General features: G+C 23.6%; 2 protein-coding genes across 4 annotated transcripts in view; one reads left to right on the top strand and one right to left on the bottom strand.

The window, feature by feature from the left end:
- Positions 1–17,308, top strand: part of LOC111674909 (actin-like) — a 72,779-nt gene that overhangs the window by 34,858 nt on the left and 20,613 nt on the right. The gene's annotated exons all lie outside the window — the stretch shown is intronic.
- LOC111674878 (adenylate cyclase type 9) overlaps positions 1–17,308 on the bottom strand; it is a 102,685-nt gene that overhangs the window by 84,193 nt on the left and 1,184 nt on the right. For both annotated transcript variants that reach the window (XM_046945340.1, XM_046945341.1), the window contains exon 2: positions 14,774–15,124. Coding sequence is in view for 1 of the 2 variants with exons in the window: in XM_046945341.1 (XP_046801297.1) it covers positions 14,774–14,776 (3 nt within the window). In the remaining variant the exon portion in view is untranslated. The remainder of the gene's footprint in view (positions 1–14,773; positions 15,125–17,308) is intronic.

Raw genomic sequence — 17,308 nt, 5'->3', positions numbered from 1 at the left:
TGCAAATGAATTGTGTAAATTAATAAACATTTGCTTTTAACACCAACAACAACACTTTAATAAAGAACAAATTATTATTACTTTTTTTGTTTATTTAACAAAAAAACACTGTTCATGAACCTCTGTTATGAAATTTTTTTTAAGTCGTATGTTCATATACTTTGATGGTAATATTTATTGAAAATTTACCGAAAGCTATACATAAAATTGATTGAAAACTGAACAAAGAAGATATTCAAATTGTAGCAAGGTGTGAAAAGAAAAAACATGATTATTTAAATGATCTTCAAAAAGTTCATCTAAAAATAAATGATGATTTTTTTTAGGATTTATATGTTGATTAAATAGTAGTTTTTTTAAGTTTATTTAAATAAAGTTAACAGTTAATTTGAAAATAAAATAGTAAATATTGAAAAGAGGGGTAAAATACAGTGATTTTTTATTGGTTATTTTATATTTTGTGTTTAAAATAAAAAAAAACTAAGATCACTTTTCTGCGGAAAACATTTAGAACGATCAGTTATCTATAAAAACGATCAGTTTTCTAGAGAAATCTTTAACAGCGATCAGTTTTCTATAGAAAACTTTTACAGAGGTTAGTTTTCTATAGTAAACTTTAACAATAGTCAGTTTTCAATAGCAAACATTAACAGCGATCAGTTGTCTATAGAAAACTTTAACAGGGATTAGTTTTTTATAGAATAGTTTAACAGCTATCAGTTTTGTATAGAAAACTTTAACAGTGATTAGTTTTCTATAGAAAACCTTAACGGCGATAATTTTTCTACAGTTTTTCTATACAATAGTTTGACAGCGATTAGATTTCTTTAGAATAGAACAGTAAACAGTTTTCTATAAAATCAATTATATATAGAAAATCTTAACAGCGATTGTACAGAAAACTGTAACAATGATCAGAGCCTATAAACAAACCTTAAAAGCGATCAGCTGTTAACTATAAAAAACTTTAGGCGATCAGTTTTTTAAAAACTTTAGAAGTGATCAGTTTTTTAAAACTTTAACAGCGATCAAATTCCCATAAAATAAAAAAGTTTAAAAGTGACTAGTTTTCAACATAAAACTTTAACAGTGAGCAGCTTTCTATAGAAAACTTTAACAGCGATTAGTTTTCTATAGAATAGTTTAACAACGATCATAAAAAAGACATCTAGATCTCTTTCGGGCCTGTAGCCTCAAATGACTATCGAATCCACAACCACATAAAAAACATTAATAGTGATCAATTTTCTACAAAAAAAGGAACAGCCATTTTTTACAGCGATCTGTTTTTTATAATGAAATCTTTCACTTTCACAAAGATCAGTTTTCTATAGCAAACTTTCACAGCGATTACTAAGTATAGATTAATTTTAACAGCGATCAGTTTTTAAAAGCCACCTAACCACCAAAACTTAATAAAAACCAGAAATTTTAATTTAAAATTAATATCTTTAACATTGAATTTTAGCAAAATTATGTTAAATAACTTAATATTTTTTTAAATTTGTATATAAATTCTAATTAAAATAACATGAATAATTTGTGTTAAACAAAATTTTTATTCGAGTGTTAAATAAAACAAACAAGTTTATTTAAAAACTAAACCAAATAATAAAGAATCTAAAAAAATAAACCAGTCATATTGTTAATTTAAAGTTAAATAAAAAATTTAATTAATCTTTAACTTAATTTATGCAGTTTTTTTCGATTTTTATTTTAATTCAATAGAATTAAAATAAAAACTGTCAAGATTAACTTTAGTATTTGTTTAATTATTTATTTATTAATTTTTAATAATTTAAGTAAACTTTTATTTATGTTCTTGCTATTAAATTCTTTTACATTCAAACATAAATTCTCTAACAAAATGTTTGAATTTTTTTTTGAGTATCGAAATACATTTGAGTATTTTTTGTTTTATTTTGCGGTTTATTAAATTTGTTTTAAGTTTGATGCTTGAATGGTTGAGTTTTTTTATTTTTTTCTATTTCATTTGGTTGATCTCCCATTTCAAAATTATAAAATATAAACACTAAATGACGTAATTTTATTTATTCTGTTGTAGTTTGTATTTAAAAGTGTCTTTTATTATTGAATCATTTTATTTTTACTTTCGTTTTGTATTTATTTTTTAAATGGCTTTTTTGTTATTGCAACAATTTGATTTTGCTATAATTTTTTGCTATTTATTATTTTCAAAGAGTATTATAGAAATAAGTAATTGATATGCTTTTTGCAAATAAATCGGTTAGCAAAATATTATTCAATACAAAAGTTATAAAAAATTTGTGGTCAGAAATTTTTTTAATTTTTTTTTCTTAGAATAAATTATATTCTTAAAAAAATAAAACATTATAATAAATCAATTATTTAAAAAAAATAATCATAAACTGATCAGCGATCATATTAAAACCGGTTAGTATTTTATAGAAAACTTAAGAGCGATCAATTTTTTATGATAACATATATGTACAAAGCTCTATCTATATAACGATCAGTTTTCTACATAAAAATCTTAAAAACGATCAGATTTTGATATCACACTTTAAGAACGATCACTTTCCTTTTTAATTACTTTATTAAAATTATACAATGATCACTTTTGTTGAAGTCTTCTACACAAAACTTATCTTAAATTGTGCTATAGATCAGTTTTCTGCAGAACTCTTTAACAACGATCAGTTTTATGTAAAAGACTTTACCAGCGATCGGTTTTCTATAGAACACTTAAACAACGATCTGTTTTCTAAAAAATATTTCAACTGAGATAATTTTTCTTAAAAAAATTTTAAAAAGATCAGTTTTTTTATAGAAATATCTTTAAAAACTTCTAGTTTTTTTATAGAGTTTTTAGGAATCAATTTTTTTTGTAAAATTAAAAACAATTAGTTTTTTTTAACTAATCACGCGAAATTAAGAGCAGCAATCGATTTTTTGTGGCAAACTTTATTGGCGTTCAGTTTTCTTTAGACAATTTTACCGGCGATGATTTTCTTTTTTAATAGAGATAAGTTTTTTAAAGAAAATGTTTACAAATGATCAATTGTCCATAGAAAATTCTAACAATAATAAGCTTTCTATTGAAAATTTTAGCAATTATTAGTTTTTGTTAGCGTTGCCAACGATCGAAATTATATAAAAGTCTTAAAATTCGATGAGTCTATTCAACCTACTCCTATAGAAAATTTTCTATATAAATAATATGCGTATATGTGTTTATTTTGTGAATTTAATTTGTTTCTTAATTTCATTTTTATATTTATTAAAGCATTTACATTTAAATTTGAACAAATTTATAGCATTTACTTGTATTTTATTTTTTAATTTCATAAAGTACTTCCTCAAGTATCATTTTATGCTTGAGTGATTTAGTTTATATTCAAAAACTAAAAAACCACTAAATGAATCTGCTCAAATAACAAATTACTACTGCCATTCACAGAGTACTTAGTAAAATATATAATAAATATTTTTAGTTTTTAGTTGCAAAAAAAAAAAACTTTTTTTCTATTTTAACAAATTTATTTCATTTTCACAAAATCTAGTGTGAAGCTAAATCTGTAACAAACTAAAAGCTGTATGTAACTGAAACTTGTAAAGGAAAAAGAATTAAATGTGTGTGTCAGCATTGATTTAAATGACTTTTCAACAACCAGTATCTCTATCTTGTTTCTAGTGTCTGGATGCTTAAAAATATTTCCCAACTACTTATGTTTTCAATGTTCCTTAAACACCAAATATATGTACATATGTTTAACATTACAAAGTGTAATTACTTTCTTTTGCTCTTCTCCACCTCCTACTCCTCACCCACTTAAATAAGTGGTGTCTAATACCAATTTGTCTGGCATATGAACGATTATTTATGTTGAACTTCAAAGTGTGTTGATAAGATCATAACTCATGTTCGTCATCATCAGCGTCGTTTTCTTCACTTCATCTTTTACATCTCTATCAATTTAACTACCAACACTTGCATTTAATTCTAAAGAAGCAATGACTGACAATTGCTGGTGGGGATACTACTACGACTACTGAATGCTTCTATTTAAAATAAGATACATAAGCTGACAGTTACACATTCTGATGTGGATTTGATGATGCTGGTATCATAATTTTATTAAAATTCAAAATAATAATGATTCCATGTGTGAGACAGAGAGAGAGAGAGAGAGAGAAAGAGGGAAATAAAAAAATAAATAAATATCAAATAAAAATCATTAAAAAAGCGACATATTGGGGTATTAAATTTGAATTTTATGTCTGTCATTAGGATTATTTATGCTGAATGAAATAAAAAGAATATTATTATTAGAAACAGTTGAAAAATTATTGAAATCATTTAAAATAAAATGATATAATAAAATTTATTGTGCAATATTTGACATTTAACAAAATAAATTTAATGGAAAATTTTTAATACTAAATTTCTAAAGAAAAATTGTATCTTGTTAAAAATATTTATACAAAAAATATTTTTTCTGAAAAACATAAAAAATATAAAATTTTTAATAACAATAATTTTTGTTTTGTAATAACGATCAGTTTTCTTTAAACATGTTTAGTAGTAATCAGTTTTTTACATAAAATATTTATCAGTTTTTCCTGGAAAACTTTTACAGTATTAAATTTTCAATAAAATAATTTTTTTATAAACATCTCTAAAACGATTTTGTATTGAATACTTTGGTAATTAAAGGTTTTGTACAAAAAAAACATTAACAAAGATCAGTTTTCTATATAAAATTTTAATAATGATCAGTTTTTATCAAAAAACATTATCAACGTTCATATAGAAAATTATAAGTTTTCCATTCATTTTAATTTTATGTAAAAAATTAACAACGATATTTTTTACAAATGGACATCTATATGTACGATCAGCTTTACAGAAAACTTCAATAAACATAAATTTTCAACATAAAACTTTAATAATGATAATAACTCTATAAAAAGCTTAGTATTCTAAAGAAAGTTTGACTAACGATCTGATTTATTAAAGAAACGATAAGTTTTATAATGGAAACAACAAATTTTATATTAAAAACTTTTACAAAAATTAGTTCTTTTCATAAACTTTAATATTTATCGATTTTCTATTTCAAACTTTAACAATGATCAGATTGCAGAAAAACTAATATGAGATCAGTAATCTATAAAAAAAACCTTAACAACTATAATTTTCTATACAAAACATTAACAACGATAAATTTTCTATAGAAAGCCTTAAGAACGATCACTTTTCTATAAAAAACTTTAACAACGATCAGTTTTGCATATGAGCCATTAACAATGATCTGTTTTGCATATAAACCCTTAGCAATGATCAGTTTTCTATAAAAAAAAATAAAACGGTGATCAGGTCACTATAAGAAATCTTAACAATGATCATTTTACTATAGGAAATCTTAAAAACGATCAGTTTTAATAGAAAACCTTAACGGCGATCAGTTTCCTGTGGGAATCCATATCAACATACTATCTTTCTTACGAACGATCAATTATTTAGTTCCCTCACTTTATAAAACAAAACTTTCGTTAACATAACAAAATTGTATGAAGAACCCTGGGAAATTTAAAAATTTTTTTATAAACATCCTTTCGTTTTATGAAATAAGGCCCTAAACCTTAAAACAATCAGTTTTCTATAGAAAATTATAACAAACAATCAGTTTTTTGCTTAAAAATTTTTTTTTAACAGCGATCAGTTTTCTACAGTAAATCTTAATAACGAGTTATATTTCTTAAAAACGATCAGTTATCTATAGTAAACCTTAACATATAATAGTATTATATGAAAAATTTCAATATGATTAGTTTTCTTAGAAAATGGAAAAAACTCACTTTTTCTAAATAAATTTAAGAGCTTTGATTATTTCTTAAAAATATATTTAATTTAAAAAAAACAATTTTTTAGAAAATACATTTATTATTGCATTCCTAAGAAAACGTTAAGCATCCCCTCTGCAACTGAAAGTAAATGCGGCTTTTTTAGCACTATAATAAAGAAATATGTATCTGCCGACTGTCAGCAAAAAAAAAAAAAACTTTAAAAGATAAATTATTAAAACTCAAGAAATTCTTAATAATTGCTTTTAAGACTTAGCGGCTTAATGTGTTTATTAAATAAAATGAGACAATTTTTATTTATGTATTTATATTAATTAATAAATTCAATATATCTTTTAAGTATAATAACAAATTTTAATTTTTTGTTTTTATTTAAAAAAAAAAATATTAAATGCAGACAAACAAATAAAAATTCCCACGTTATTTAAACTGATCACCTCATGAAAGCCAGTCATAAATAATTATGTTTATCTATAATTTTATTATTATTAAGCTCGTTTATATAGAGAGAAGAAGAAGAATAAAAGTGTCCAATAAAATTCTATTGAAAAAATCCCCATAAATATGAAAAGTAAAACTGAAAAAAAAAAACAATTTAGCAAAATTCTATGAAATTATTGAAGAAATTATGTGAAAAAAAGAACACCGTCTGTCTTATTTAAAAAAACAATTATTATTCTTAAAAGCAAGTTTTTTGTATTTTTTTGTCGTTTACAACAAGTGTCAACACATATGTTACCGATATCGATGACATACTGGCGCGTAAGTACACATATAAGTACGTAAAAAACTATTGTTATTTTATGTACTATATGGTTAAAAGTTTTAGAAACAATACCAAATGCTGCTACTATTATTAATGTACTCAAAACAATAAAGCGTTTTTTTTTTTTGGTACAGGTGAACCTCTTTAAATGAGAAATAAAAATAAATGACGATCAGTTTATTTGCTATAAAAAATTATTAACATTAACATTTTTGTATAAAATCATTTACAGCGGTCAGTTTTCTAAAGAAAACTTTAACTGCGATCAGTTTTCTATAGAAAACTTTAACAGCGATCAGTATTCTAAAGAAAATTTTAACAGCGATCAGTTTTCAAAAGAAAACTTTAGCAAAAACATTTTTCTATGGAAAAACTTAACAGCGATAAATTTACTATAGAAAACTTCAACAGCGAAAAATTACATGTAGACTTTAACAGCGAAAGATTTAATATAGAAAATTTTAACAGCGATAAAAGAAAACTTTATCAGTGTTCAGTTTTCTAAAGAAAAATTTAACAGGGAAAATTTTTCTATGGAAAACTTTAACAGTGAAAAAATTTAATATAAAAAATTTTAACAGTGATAAATTTTTTATAGTAAACATCAACGGCGACCAGTTTTTACAGAAAACTATATCAGCGATCAGGTTTCTAGAGAAAACTTAAGCATGGATCTATTTTCAATAGAAAATAAAAACAATTATGATCAGTTTTCTACAGAAAAATTTAACAACGATCAGTTTTATAATAAATTTTATAGAAAGCTTTAATTGCGATTATTAAGCAGTTTATGTAGGAATTTTGACAATGATCAATTGTATATATAAAAGAAATCAATTTTATCATCAATGTATAAACAGTCATTAACCACAAACAGTATTCTATAGAAATTATTCAGTTATATGATCAGTTTAGAACAGAAAATTAACTATTCTATGATCAGTTTTCAATAGAAAACTTTCCATTCCTCGTTTTCAGAGTCATCAGTGTACTTAAATGTGTACTTTGTAAGAAAAAAATATTATTAACAAAAAAAAACAAAAAACAAAAACAATTACAGTTATTGTATACATTACACAAATATATAGAAAAATACAACAAACAAAAAATTAACTTAAAACAGTAGACAACAACTGAAAATAAAGTCATAAAGTGACGCAAACGTGTGTACGTAATATGATCATATTTAATGCACAAATACAAATAATAAGTCAACAGCAGCAACAGCAATAGACCAATAGACATTTAGCAACAACAACATTCGTAACAACTACAACATCATTGAACAACAAAAAAAGTAGAAGTGACAAAAACAGCTAAAACAACTTTAAACTAACGTCAACAAGTTGGTTTTTTGTTTGTAAGGCAGATACAAAAGTTACATAGAATTATTAAGGCGGTTAAAAAGAAATACACAAATATGAAGAAAAATCAAACAACGCAATCGCATTAAAACTACTTAAATAAAATTTTATTTAATTATCCTTTTGCTGTTATAAATGTTACCACCCTAATGGAAATACGTAAATATTTTTATTAAATGCGTGCATTTAGTACAAAACAACTATTCTCCCAACAGGTATTAACCACAAATGAAGGTTTTAAATACAAATTATATTTATCTAAAACACACACACTCATACAGGTAGCAGCTAGGTGTAAATATGGTTCAATACAAATTGACATTAAGTTTAATGGAATTATTTAGGAGTATATTACGTCAAAAATTCCCCTTAAAGAAGGGGTCACAAAAAACACAACAACCATAACATCATCAACAAAAACAACACATGTTCGTATTTTATCACACACAATATTTAACGTTTATTAACAATTTTAAGGTGCCTGTTTGAAGATACAAACAATATTTTGTATGTCAACAACCGATTTAGAAGTAATTAAAAATTAATTTTTATTATTATTGTTAATAAATTAACAATAAAAATTTGTTACAAATAATTGACAAAAATGTATTTGTTTATTTTATCTTAAAAATAATCTGAAACAGGGGACTTACAAATAACAAGGATTTTTAAATTTATTAATTACATTAAAATTTAATTGTAAAAAATTATTATTACATTAAACCATTTATAAGAGTTTGAACTTAAATAAAAAAATATTAATTAAATTTTTTTTAAATTTTAAATAAATTTCAATTGCAAACTAAGCAGCAATATGTTGTCAGATCTTATAATTTTGGCAGAAAATATCTTACCATGTTTGTCTAGCAACGATATAGAAAAACCATTGCAAAATTATCGTGTAAACAAATTACGTTACTATTACCAGATTACCTGATATTGAAATTGTAGAATTTTCTTACAATCCTCTGAAATAATAATTTTTCAGTTTCCAATGTCAGATCTGACAACATTGTAAGATCTTACAATCTTGTAGACATGAGTACCTTAAGTCTTTAAACTCTAATGTCTAAATTAATATAAAATTTTAAATGAGAATTGTTTATGAAATGGTGTAAAGTAACAGATGCCAAAATGATTTGCATTTAAGTAATTTTCACTTTTAATCATTAAACGAAAAGTCATTATAATTTAATCAGCAGACTTTAAACGGAAAAGTTGATGTAATTTTTACAAAATATTAAAGCAGACAAATAAAAACAATTCAATTGAAAATTTTTAGTTTTTTGATAGAATTAGTTTTGTATAGAAATCTGTGATAATAATGGAAATTAGCTTGAATCAGAATAACGAAAACAAAATTAAATTTTTATTTATTTTTTAATAAAACAAAACCTTACTAAAGATGTCGTTAACTTTTCTATAAAAAAGAAAAGTTTTTAATAATTTTTCTATTGAGAACGAAAACTATAGATGACATTTCTATAGAAAATTATTAATCGATAACTTATCTAACAGAAAGTTGAAATTTTTGATAGCGTTTATATAAAAAGCAAAAGTTATCTAAAATTTTCATAAAGATAATTAATGTTATCGATTTTTTTTATAACAAGAATCAAATTTTTGATAACTTTCTTATGTAGAAAATTAAAGTTATCGTTTACCTTTCTGTGAAGAAAAGAGTTGTCTAGAGAGAACATATATTTACAATTACTTTTCTATTGAAAACAAACGTTTTGGATAACTTTTCTATGGACAATAAAATTTATCGATAATTTTATTTAAGAAACAAAAGTTATCGTTATTTTTTTCTATAAAAGAATAAAAAGGAACAATAGTTATCCATTACTTTTCTATGGAGTATAAATAACATCGATAAGTTTTCTATAGTGAACAAAAGTTATCGATAACTTTCTATACAGAACAAAAGTTGTTATTTAGATAAAGGTTATATATAAGTCTTTTATCGATAACAAAAGTTAACAATAATTTTCTATAGATAAAAATATCTGTTGAGAACAAACATTATTGATAATCTTCATTTCCCAAGAGAACGAAAGTTATTGATAATTTGTTATGGAGAATAACATTTATCGATAACTTTTCCAGTCGACATTTTTTTATAAAGTGACACGTTTTATATATTGACATAAGTAATTGAATAATTTTATAGAACAAAAAATAATATATTAAAGGAAAGTTATCGTATTTTTTTATAGCGATGAAGCCTTTTTTCTATCGATAACTGTTCAATAGAGATACAAAATTATAGACTTTAAAAAAATTGGAATTATTCTTTTACATTATCTATTTTTGCCTTTCCTTCTCTTCATATAAATTACATCTTTTGTTTATTTCAAACTAAACTTCCATCTGTCTAGAAATTTCCCGCCCTTTTTATTTCAAAATGATTATTATTTTATCAACAGCAATCAATATTGTTTAACAATTGAAATTAATAGAAACTGTATAAACAATTTAATTAAACACATAAAATTGACCTATTACTTTCCATGGAAGTTTTATCACTGTTTGGTTTTTTATTATTTATTTAAAAATTTTCATTCAATAAGTGTATTTTTCCACTCTAAATAAATAATTCTCTTTTAAATGAATTAAAAATCTAAAAAAAAAATAACAACTGAATGAATCTTTTATCGCACAATCTGTTTATTATATTATATTTCTTTTAAACTAAATAAATAAAGTATAAAATGTAATTAGCATTTTATTGTAATAAATAATAAAAACAATCAATGTGTATTAAATTAAAAAAATTCTAAACACTTAAAGCAAATTCAATATTAAGATTTTAAAAATAATAACAGTATGGAAAAATTTCGTTGACTTTTAGTCGTCATTTAGTTGGTGATTTTGTTTAGTCTGTAAAGTGAATTATTTGTATTTTATAAAAGTTTTTGAATCATTCAAATATATGTATAAGTAAATGTTTCTTAAGTGATAAAAGTGATAAAAAATGTTGTTTAAGTGATAAAAATTATGCATTATCAGCTAATTGTTGTTAAATGACTCAAAACGACTGTAAAAGCAACAAAAAAATTAAACAAATTAAAATATTTTATTCATATTTAAATGTACATTATCTACAACAAGAACATGAGAAACGCACACGAACTTGTAAAATGCAAACAAAAACTTAAAATAAATTATTTCGAATATTATTAATTTTTGCCGAAACGCGACCAAAATGAGTCACATTCATCAAACAGCCAGACAAAAGATCTAATATTGCAATTTTATTCATTTGCTATAATTACCTATTTAATAAATGTTTTAAAATTTTTATTTGATACGAAATACATGTTTCGAAAATCATTCTTATATATCTTTAAACAGCAAAAACATTTGCACCAAAAATAAAGAACATATAAAAATTTTATTTAAAATTGCAATGTTAAATTTATTATCTCTTATATAAACAGCATAACGTTCCAGCCTTCTGACTTTAATGTGGCTTTAAGTATTAAAGATTTTTTTTTAATGTAATGTAACAAATAAACTTCAAACCATATAAAACAATAATAAAATATTACAATTGTACACAACACAAGCAACACAAAAACATTGAACACATTTTGCTGAAAATGTCAGTATTATTTAATTTCATAAAAATGTCTTAAATTTCTTGCTTTACGATCACGTACTGAGTCTGAGAAATAAACAAACGGGCGAAAAAAAGTTAAACTATAAAGCGTGCGTTTTATTAAACGCTAAAAGCTCAAAATGTAAGAATTTTCTTTTACATAAATTATTGACAAAACGTTATAAAACTACAACACATTAAAAAATACATTTTTGTAGGTTTTTTTTTTTATTGCAAAATGCCCCACATTCATAGATCAATGTTATCGAAAACTTTTCTTAAAAGAAATATGGTTATCAATCATTGTTGTATAGAAGAAAAGAAATATCAAAAACTTTTCTAAAGAAAAAAACAGTACATAACATTTCTTCAAAAAATAGTTATCGATTACTATTCTTCAAAATAAAATGTTATCAATAAAAAAATTTTCGATAAATTTCAAAAATTAACGAAAATTCTATGCTAAAGAAAATGTGATTTTAAAATCACTGAAAAGTGGAATATTATCGGAAAATAGACTTTATCGAAAATTATGAACAGAAATTTTCACCAAAACAATTTCTAAAATTTATCGATAATTTTCCTATAAAAAGAAACTTATCTATAATTTATTACATAAAAATAATTCAATAAAATATTTTTTATATAAAAAGAAAATTTATCGAAAATTTTCGATATGAAATGAAAATGTATGAAAATTTAAAAAAATATGCTATAGGAAATTTTCTACAAAAAAATTCATCGATTACTTATATATGGAAAATTTATCTGAAATATATAAAAAGAAAATTTATCGAATATTTTCTATAAAAATTTTCTTATGAAATAAAAATTTATCAAAAATTTTCTTATAAAAAGAAAATTTATCAATAATTTCCTATAAAAGCAAAATTTATAGAAAATTTTCTATAAAAAGACAATTTTCTATAAAATTAAAATTTATCTAAAATTTTCTATAAAATGAAAATTTATTGAAAATTTTCTATAAAATGAAAATTTATCAAAAATTTTCTATAAAATGAAAATTTATCTAAAATTTTTTATAAAATGAAAATTAATGGAAAATTTTCGATAATAAGAAAATTTATTGATTTATTGATAATTTTTTTGAAAAGAATTTCTATAAAAACAAAAATTAAGAAAAAAAATCATCGAAAATTTAAAAAAAATAAAATTTGTCGAAATTATTACAATTTGTGAAAATTTTCTTAAAAAAAAGGAAATTTATGGAAAAATTTTTTTAACACGATATAATTTATGGAAATTTTTCTTGAAAAGGTGAAAGTAAAACATTACGAAATGAATATGCCTTCTCTAGCCAAGTGTTTACAAAGAAACCAATACCCAAACCCTTATCCTTTGCACGTGTTCTCTATTGTTCCATATTTTATTGTTCAAGACATCGACAAAAAGTCGCTCTAAAGAAAATTAGTTTTCCATTGTTAACAACATCATCCACTAAAGACACATTTAACTATTATTATTCAATGTAGTTGTTGTCTTTCCTTTAAACTATTTATTTAGGATAAGAATTTGCACAAAATATTGATTTATTCTCAATTAAGAATGAATATAAAAAGTGGTGAGTGAGTATCGGTTAATGTCGACCTTGACCCCCGCCATCAGAAACATTATTCATTTCTTTTAGATTATTATACTAAATAGAAACATTTGTTTCAAATTGTTTGTGAACTTTCTGTGAACCAGAGTATTCATGGATTTTTGTTTATATAATATTCATATGTGTATGTTTGTAAAAATGTATCTAAATAAGTATGTGTATCTATAGCTAAACAATAATATACCCGCATTGGTTGTACACGTGCTAAAATAAATGTTTTTCTAAATTGAAGCTTAAGTGATTTTTTACATCTCTATTTTTTGTTTTTTATTTGTTATAAAATATTTAACTTTTTTCTCTATTTACTCTTGTTTTTTTTTAATACAAAAAAATCTTCATAACATTTTTGATATTTTATTTATTCATTTTGTTTTTAATAAGTATGAGTATCATTGGAAACAATAATTAAAATTTCATCATTGTACATATTTAGTTAATTAAATTGTTTAAAGGAATTTCATTAATATTTAATTAGGGTTAAAAAAAACACAATAGAATTTAATAATGTTTAACAAAAATGTTCTTAATTAAACTCGTTAAAAGGGAGCCATCACATAAAAGCGTTCAATCAGCCCAATGGACGTTGGGCTGATTTTATATATAATGTATATTTATTTATAAATTATTTGCATTATTTTATATCTATTTAAGTAAATAAATAAAGACCACTTAATATCAATATTTAAAGAAAGTTAAATGAAATATTATTTTACGGAAAGTTTTTATAAAAGAAAAAATTCTTAACAAGTATCGATTTCTCACACATTTAATGAAGAGTTATTCGATTAAATTACAAAAATTTAAAAACTTTGATTTGCTAAAAAAATAATTGAAAGCAATTTACTTTACTAAATTTGTGTATACTTAATAAAAGAGTCATAAAAAAAATTATAGTATTTACCATGTAATAATTTATAGCCAAAAGTTTAGCATCATATAAACTATATTAACGACTTTAAACTGAATTATATATTTTCATCCTTAAGAACGATCACTCTATCTATAGACTGACTACAGTATCTACTATCAACTCGACTATAAAAGGACCTATATTATCTGCTATAGACTTACATATACAGTGCAAACACTGATTTGCAGCCTCAACTATACAATTCATTACAAATTGAACTAAGTCTTCATCACTATATATATTCTTAAACAGTTTACATTAAGCCTTTACTGTAGACTTAACTATAAACTGAAAATAGTATTGGCGGTTTACTTTAGTAATTTGGAATATAACCTTTGATATAAAAATTCCAATTTTTTTCCACGAATCATACATATGAATTTTATATTTGAATTTAAAATGTAGATTGGAATTTAGCCAACTAAAATATTTGCTAACAAACAAATATTGATTTTTTCATAAGGACTTTGTAATCAGCAAACACAAAATTTATAATTTTAAAAGATAACACATAAAATATTTAAATAAATATAATGGGCCCTTATAACCTTGGCAAGTAAAACAATTTAATATTTACCATACAAAAAAACAAGGTAATTGAACTTAAAATTTACTTTCAATACAACGAAATAAAAAATATTATTACTGCAATACATACCATGACTTTTTGATGTCACTTCATGCCGGGCAAGAAAATGTTGGGATATATGTATATTTTTTATACTTTTTTGAAAAGTACAAAAAATGTTGCTGCTTCGGATCCTTAAGATTTTGAAAGTACGAGTGTCTTATGGTAATCAACTTTTAAAAATTCACATGATGATCTTGTTTAGAGTAAACACTTTTAATAATTTAACATTTTCCATAAACATACATTTCCCCACTTTTTATGGTAATTTTTGGACAAACTTTTCTATTTTTTATAAAATTTTTCTTGTCGACCTTTAAGATTTAAGCAAAACACATAACTCGTACCAACAACAAAAACACTTTCTAACAAACACCGCATCTAAAATAAAAAAGTAGGAAAAATACAAAATTAATTATTATTAATTTCCTTAATGATGTTTTAAAAAGGTTTTTTCCCAATTTTATCAAGATTTACATCTTCTTTATGTGCGACCAAAAAAATCTTCGATATTCCTTTTTCCTATTTTGTGAGTGTGTGTGTGTTTTTGTTTATTGTTGTTTTTTCTCTTTAAATATTTTATTAGATTATCGAATATTTTATAATCGTCTTTTAAATACTGAAACGTGTTACTTAATTATTTTTCTTTATAAGCCATCCGTATACGTTTGTTTATTCGTTTACTTTTTATTACAAAATATCAGATGCCAAAGATGAGACCACGTTTCACTCTCTCACAGACCAAAAAAAAAAAAAAATAAGTAAAAACAAAAAACAAACTAAATGTTGAAAAAACCCATAAAAACAAAAGAAACTAAACTAAAAATTGCCGTTGAAAAGTATCTGCAAAATGCAACAATTGCAAACTATGGCCATAGAGAGATACATATACACAAGTACTTTCTAGTAAAAATATAAACAACAACTGTGTTTTTAAAAAATGATATAGAACGAATAAGTTGATTACTCTACAATTGAAAATATTAAGTATTCTGTTCTGAATATTTTAAAAAACTCAATAGAATTGTAAGTTTTTACCCTGGGAAGATCACGCTATAATGATATATTACACACTACAAAGTTCATTCTATTGACTCTAAAATTTAACCTATATTATAACTTGTCCCCTTTTCGAAAAAAAGTTTTGGAAATTTATGATTATTTTAGTCAAGAAATATCGAAAAAGGAAGAAAATATGATAAGGATGATTTATTTTAAAGCTGACATAGTAAATTTAATAAATTACCTACACTTTTAGGACACAATATATCGAAGGTCTAATGTGATTGAAAACGTATGTTTTTGTTCCAAGCTATTCGTTAAGATATTTTGAAAAAGAAAGAAAATATTATAAAACCTTTCTTATAAGCTTGACATAATGGACTTTCAGGTGTTATGAAGGTGCTATTGCGCTTTTAGGTAAAAATATCTAAAAGTTCTGATGCGATAAAACATTAAGCTTAACCTAATCCATTAGATAGAGTATACTTTGCTCTCTGTCTGGATGTTGTAGAAATTTCTAGTTTCCGATTTGTTCTATTTTCTAAAATGTTTTTCTAATTAGTAGTTAACATTTGTTAGTATCTGTTCTACCCTTCCAAATTTTGTATAAAACTATATCGAAACAAGTCAGATTTCTATATTCGGCTGTACCGAATCTTATATACCCTTCACCAAGTATGTTTTAAAAAATAATTTTTATTTATTTTGTATCGTTGTACTGTACTACCACCGTTAAACTGTATTACCGCCCTCAAACAAATATGAGCTGCATTACCAACATATTACTGCTTTATCTCATTCTTGTTGTTTTTATGCTTTTATTTATAATTTGTTGACGAAATTTTAAAGAGGTAGTCTCAGATTTTTACCCATGTCTCAGTTATTTATAGACCGATTGATTGATGATTTTTAATAGGAAACTTTTCAAAAGCATGTCTGATAGAATTATTGAAGATTTGGATCTCGAAGATATCTGGAGTCTTCAGAAAATTGATTTCAACAGACAGACGGACATAGCTTAATCGACTACGCTATCTATAAGGATCCAGAATATATATACTTTATAGGGTCGGAAAATTATATTATAGAAATTACAAACGGAATGACAAACTTATATATACCCTTCTCACGAAGGTGAAGGGTATAAAAATCAATGTTGAAACCCATTTCTAATCATTACATTAATAGGCCCCACAGCATTGAAAGTGCTAGAGAAATTTTACAAAAATTTCCTCTATTGTTGTAGTTTTCTTGGAACTGAATTTTTGTTCCCAAAAAATCCTCTATATAGCCCATCTTTAAAAAAATTATTTTATTATTAACAAATCATTTACAAAAGAACATTATGTTGTTATAGTTACACTTAACTCAAGTCCCCGTAACAGGTGATCTTCCGAAAATCACAATGATGGTCTTTATTATGGATATAGACAAGATTTTGACCATCAAAACCGTTCAATTACACTCTAGTCCTAGTTCTAAGATGCAAAAAAAATTACTTCAACAGGAACCTTGGAGCCTTTAAAGATATTTCTATAATTTGTTTCACTTCACATGTTTCGA

Source organism: Lucilia cuprina, chromosome 3 (assembly GCF_022045245.1).
Source record: "Lucilia cuprina isolate Lc7/37 chromosome 3, ASM2204524v1, whole genome shotgun sequence".
Classification (NCBI taxonomy): Eukaryota; Metazoa; Arthropoda; class Insecta; order Diptera; family Calliphoridae; genus Lucilia; species Lucilia cuprina.
Note: the sequence above shows the minus strand (reverse complement) of the source record. Positions and strands in the feature narration are given on the sequence as shown.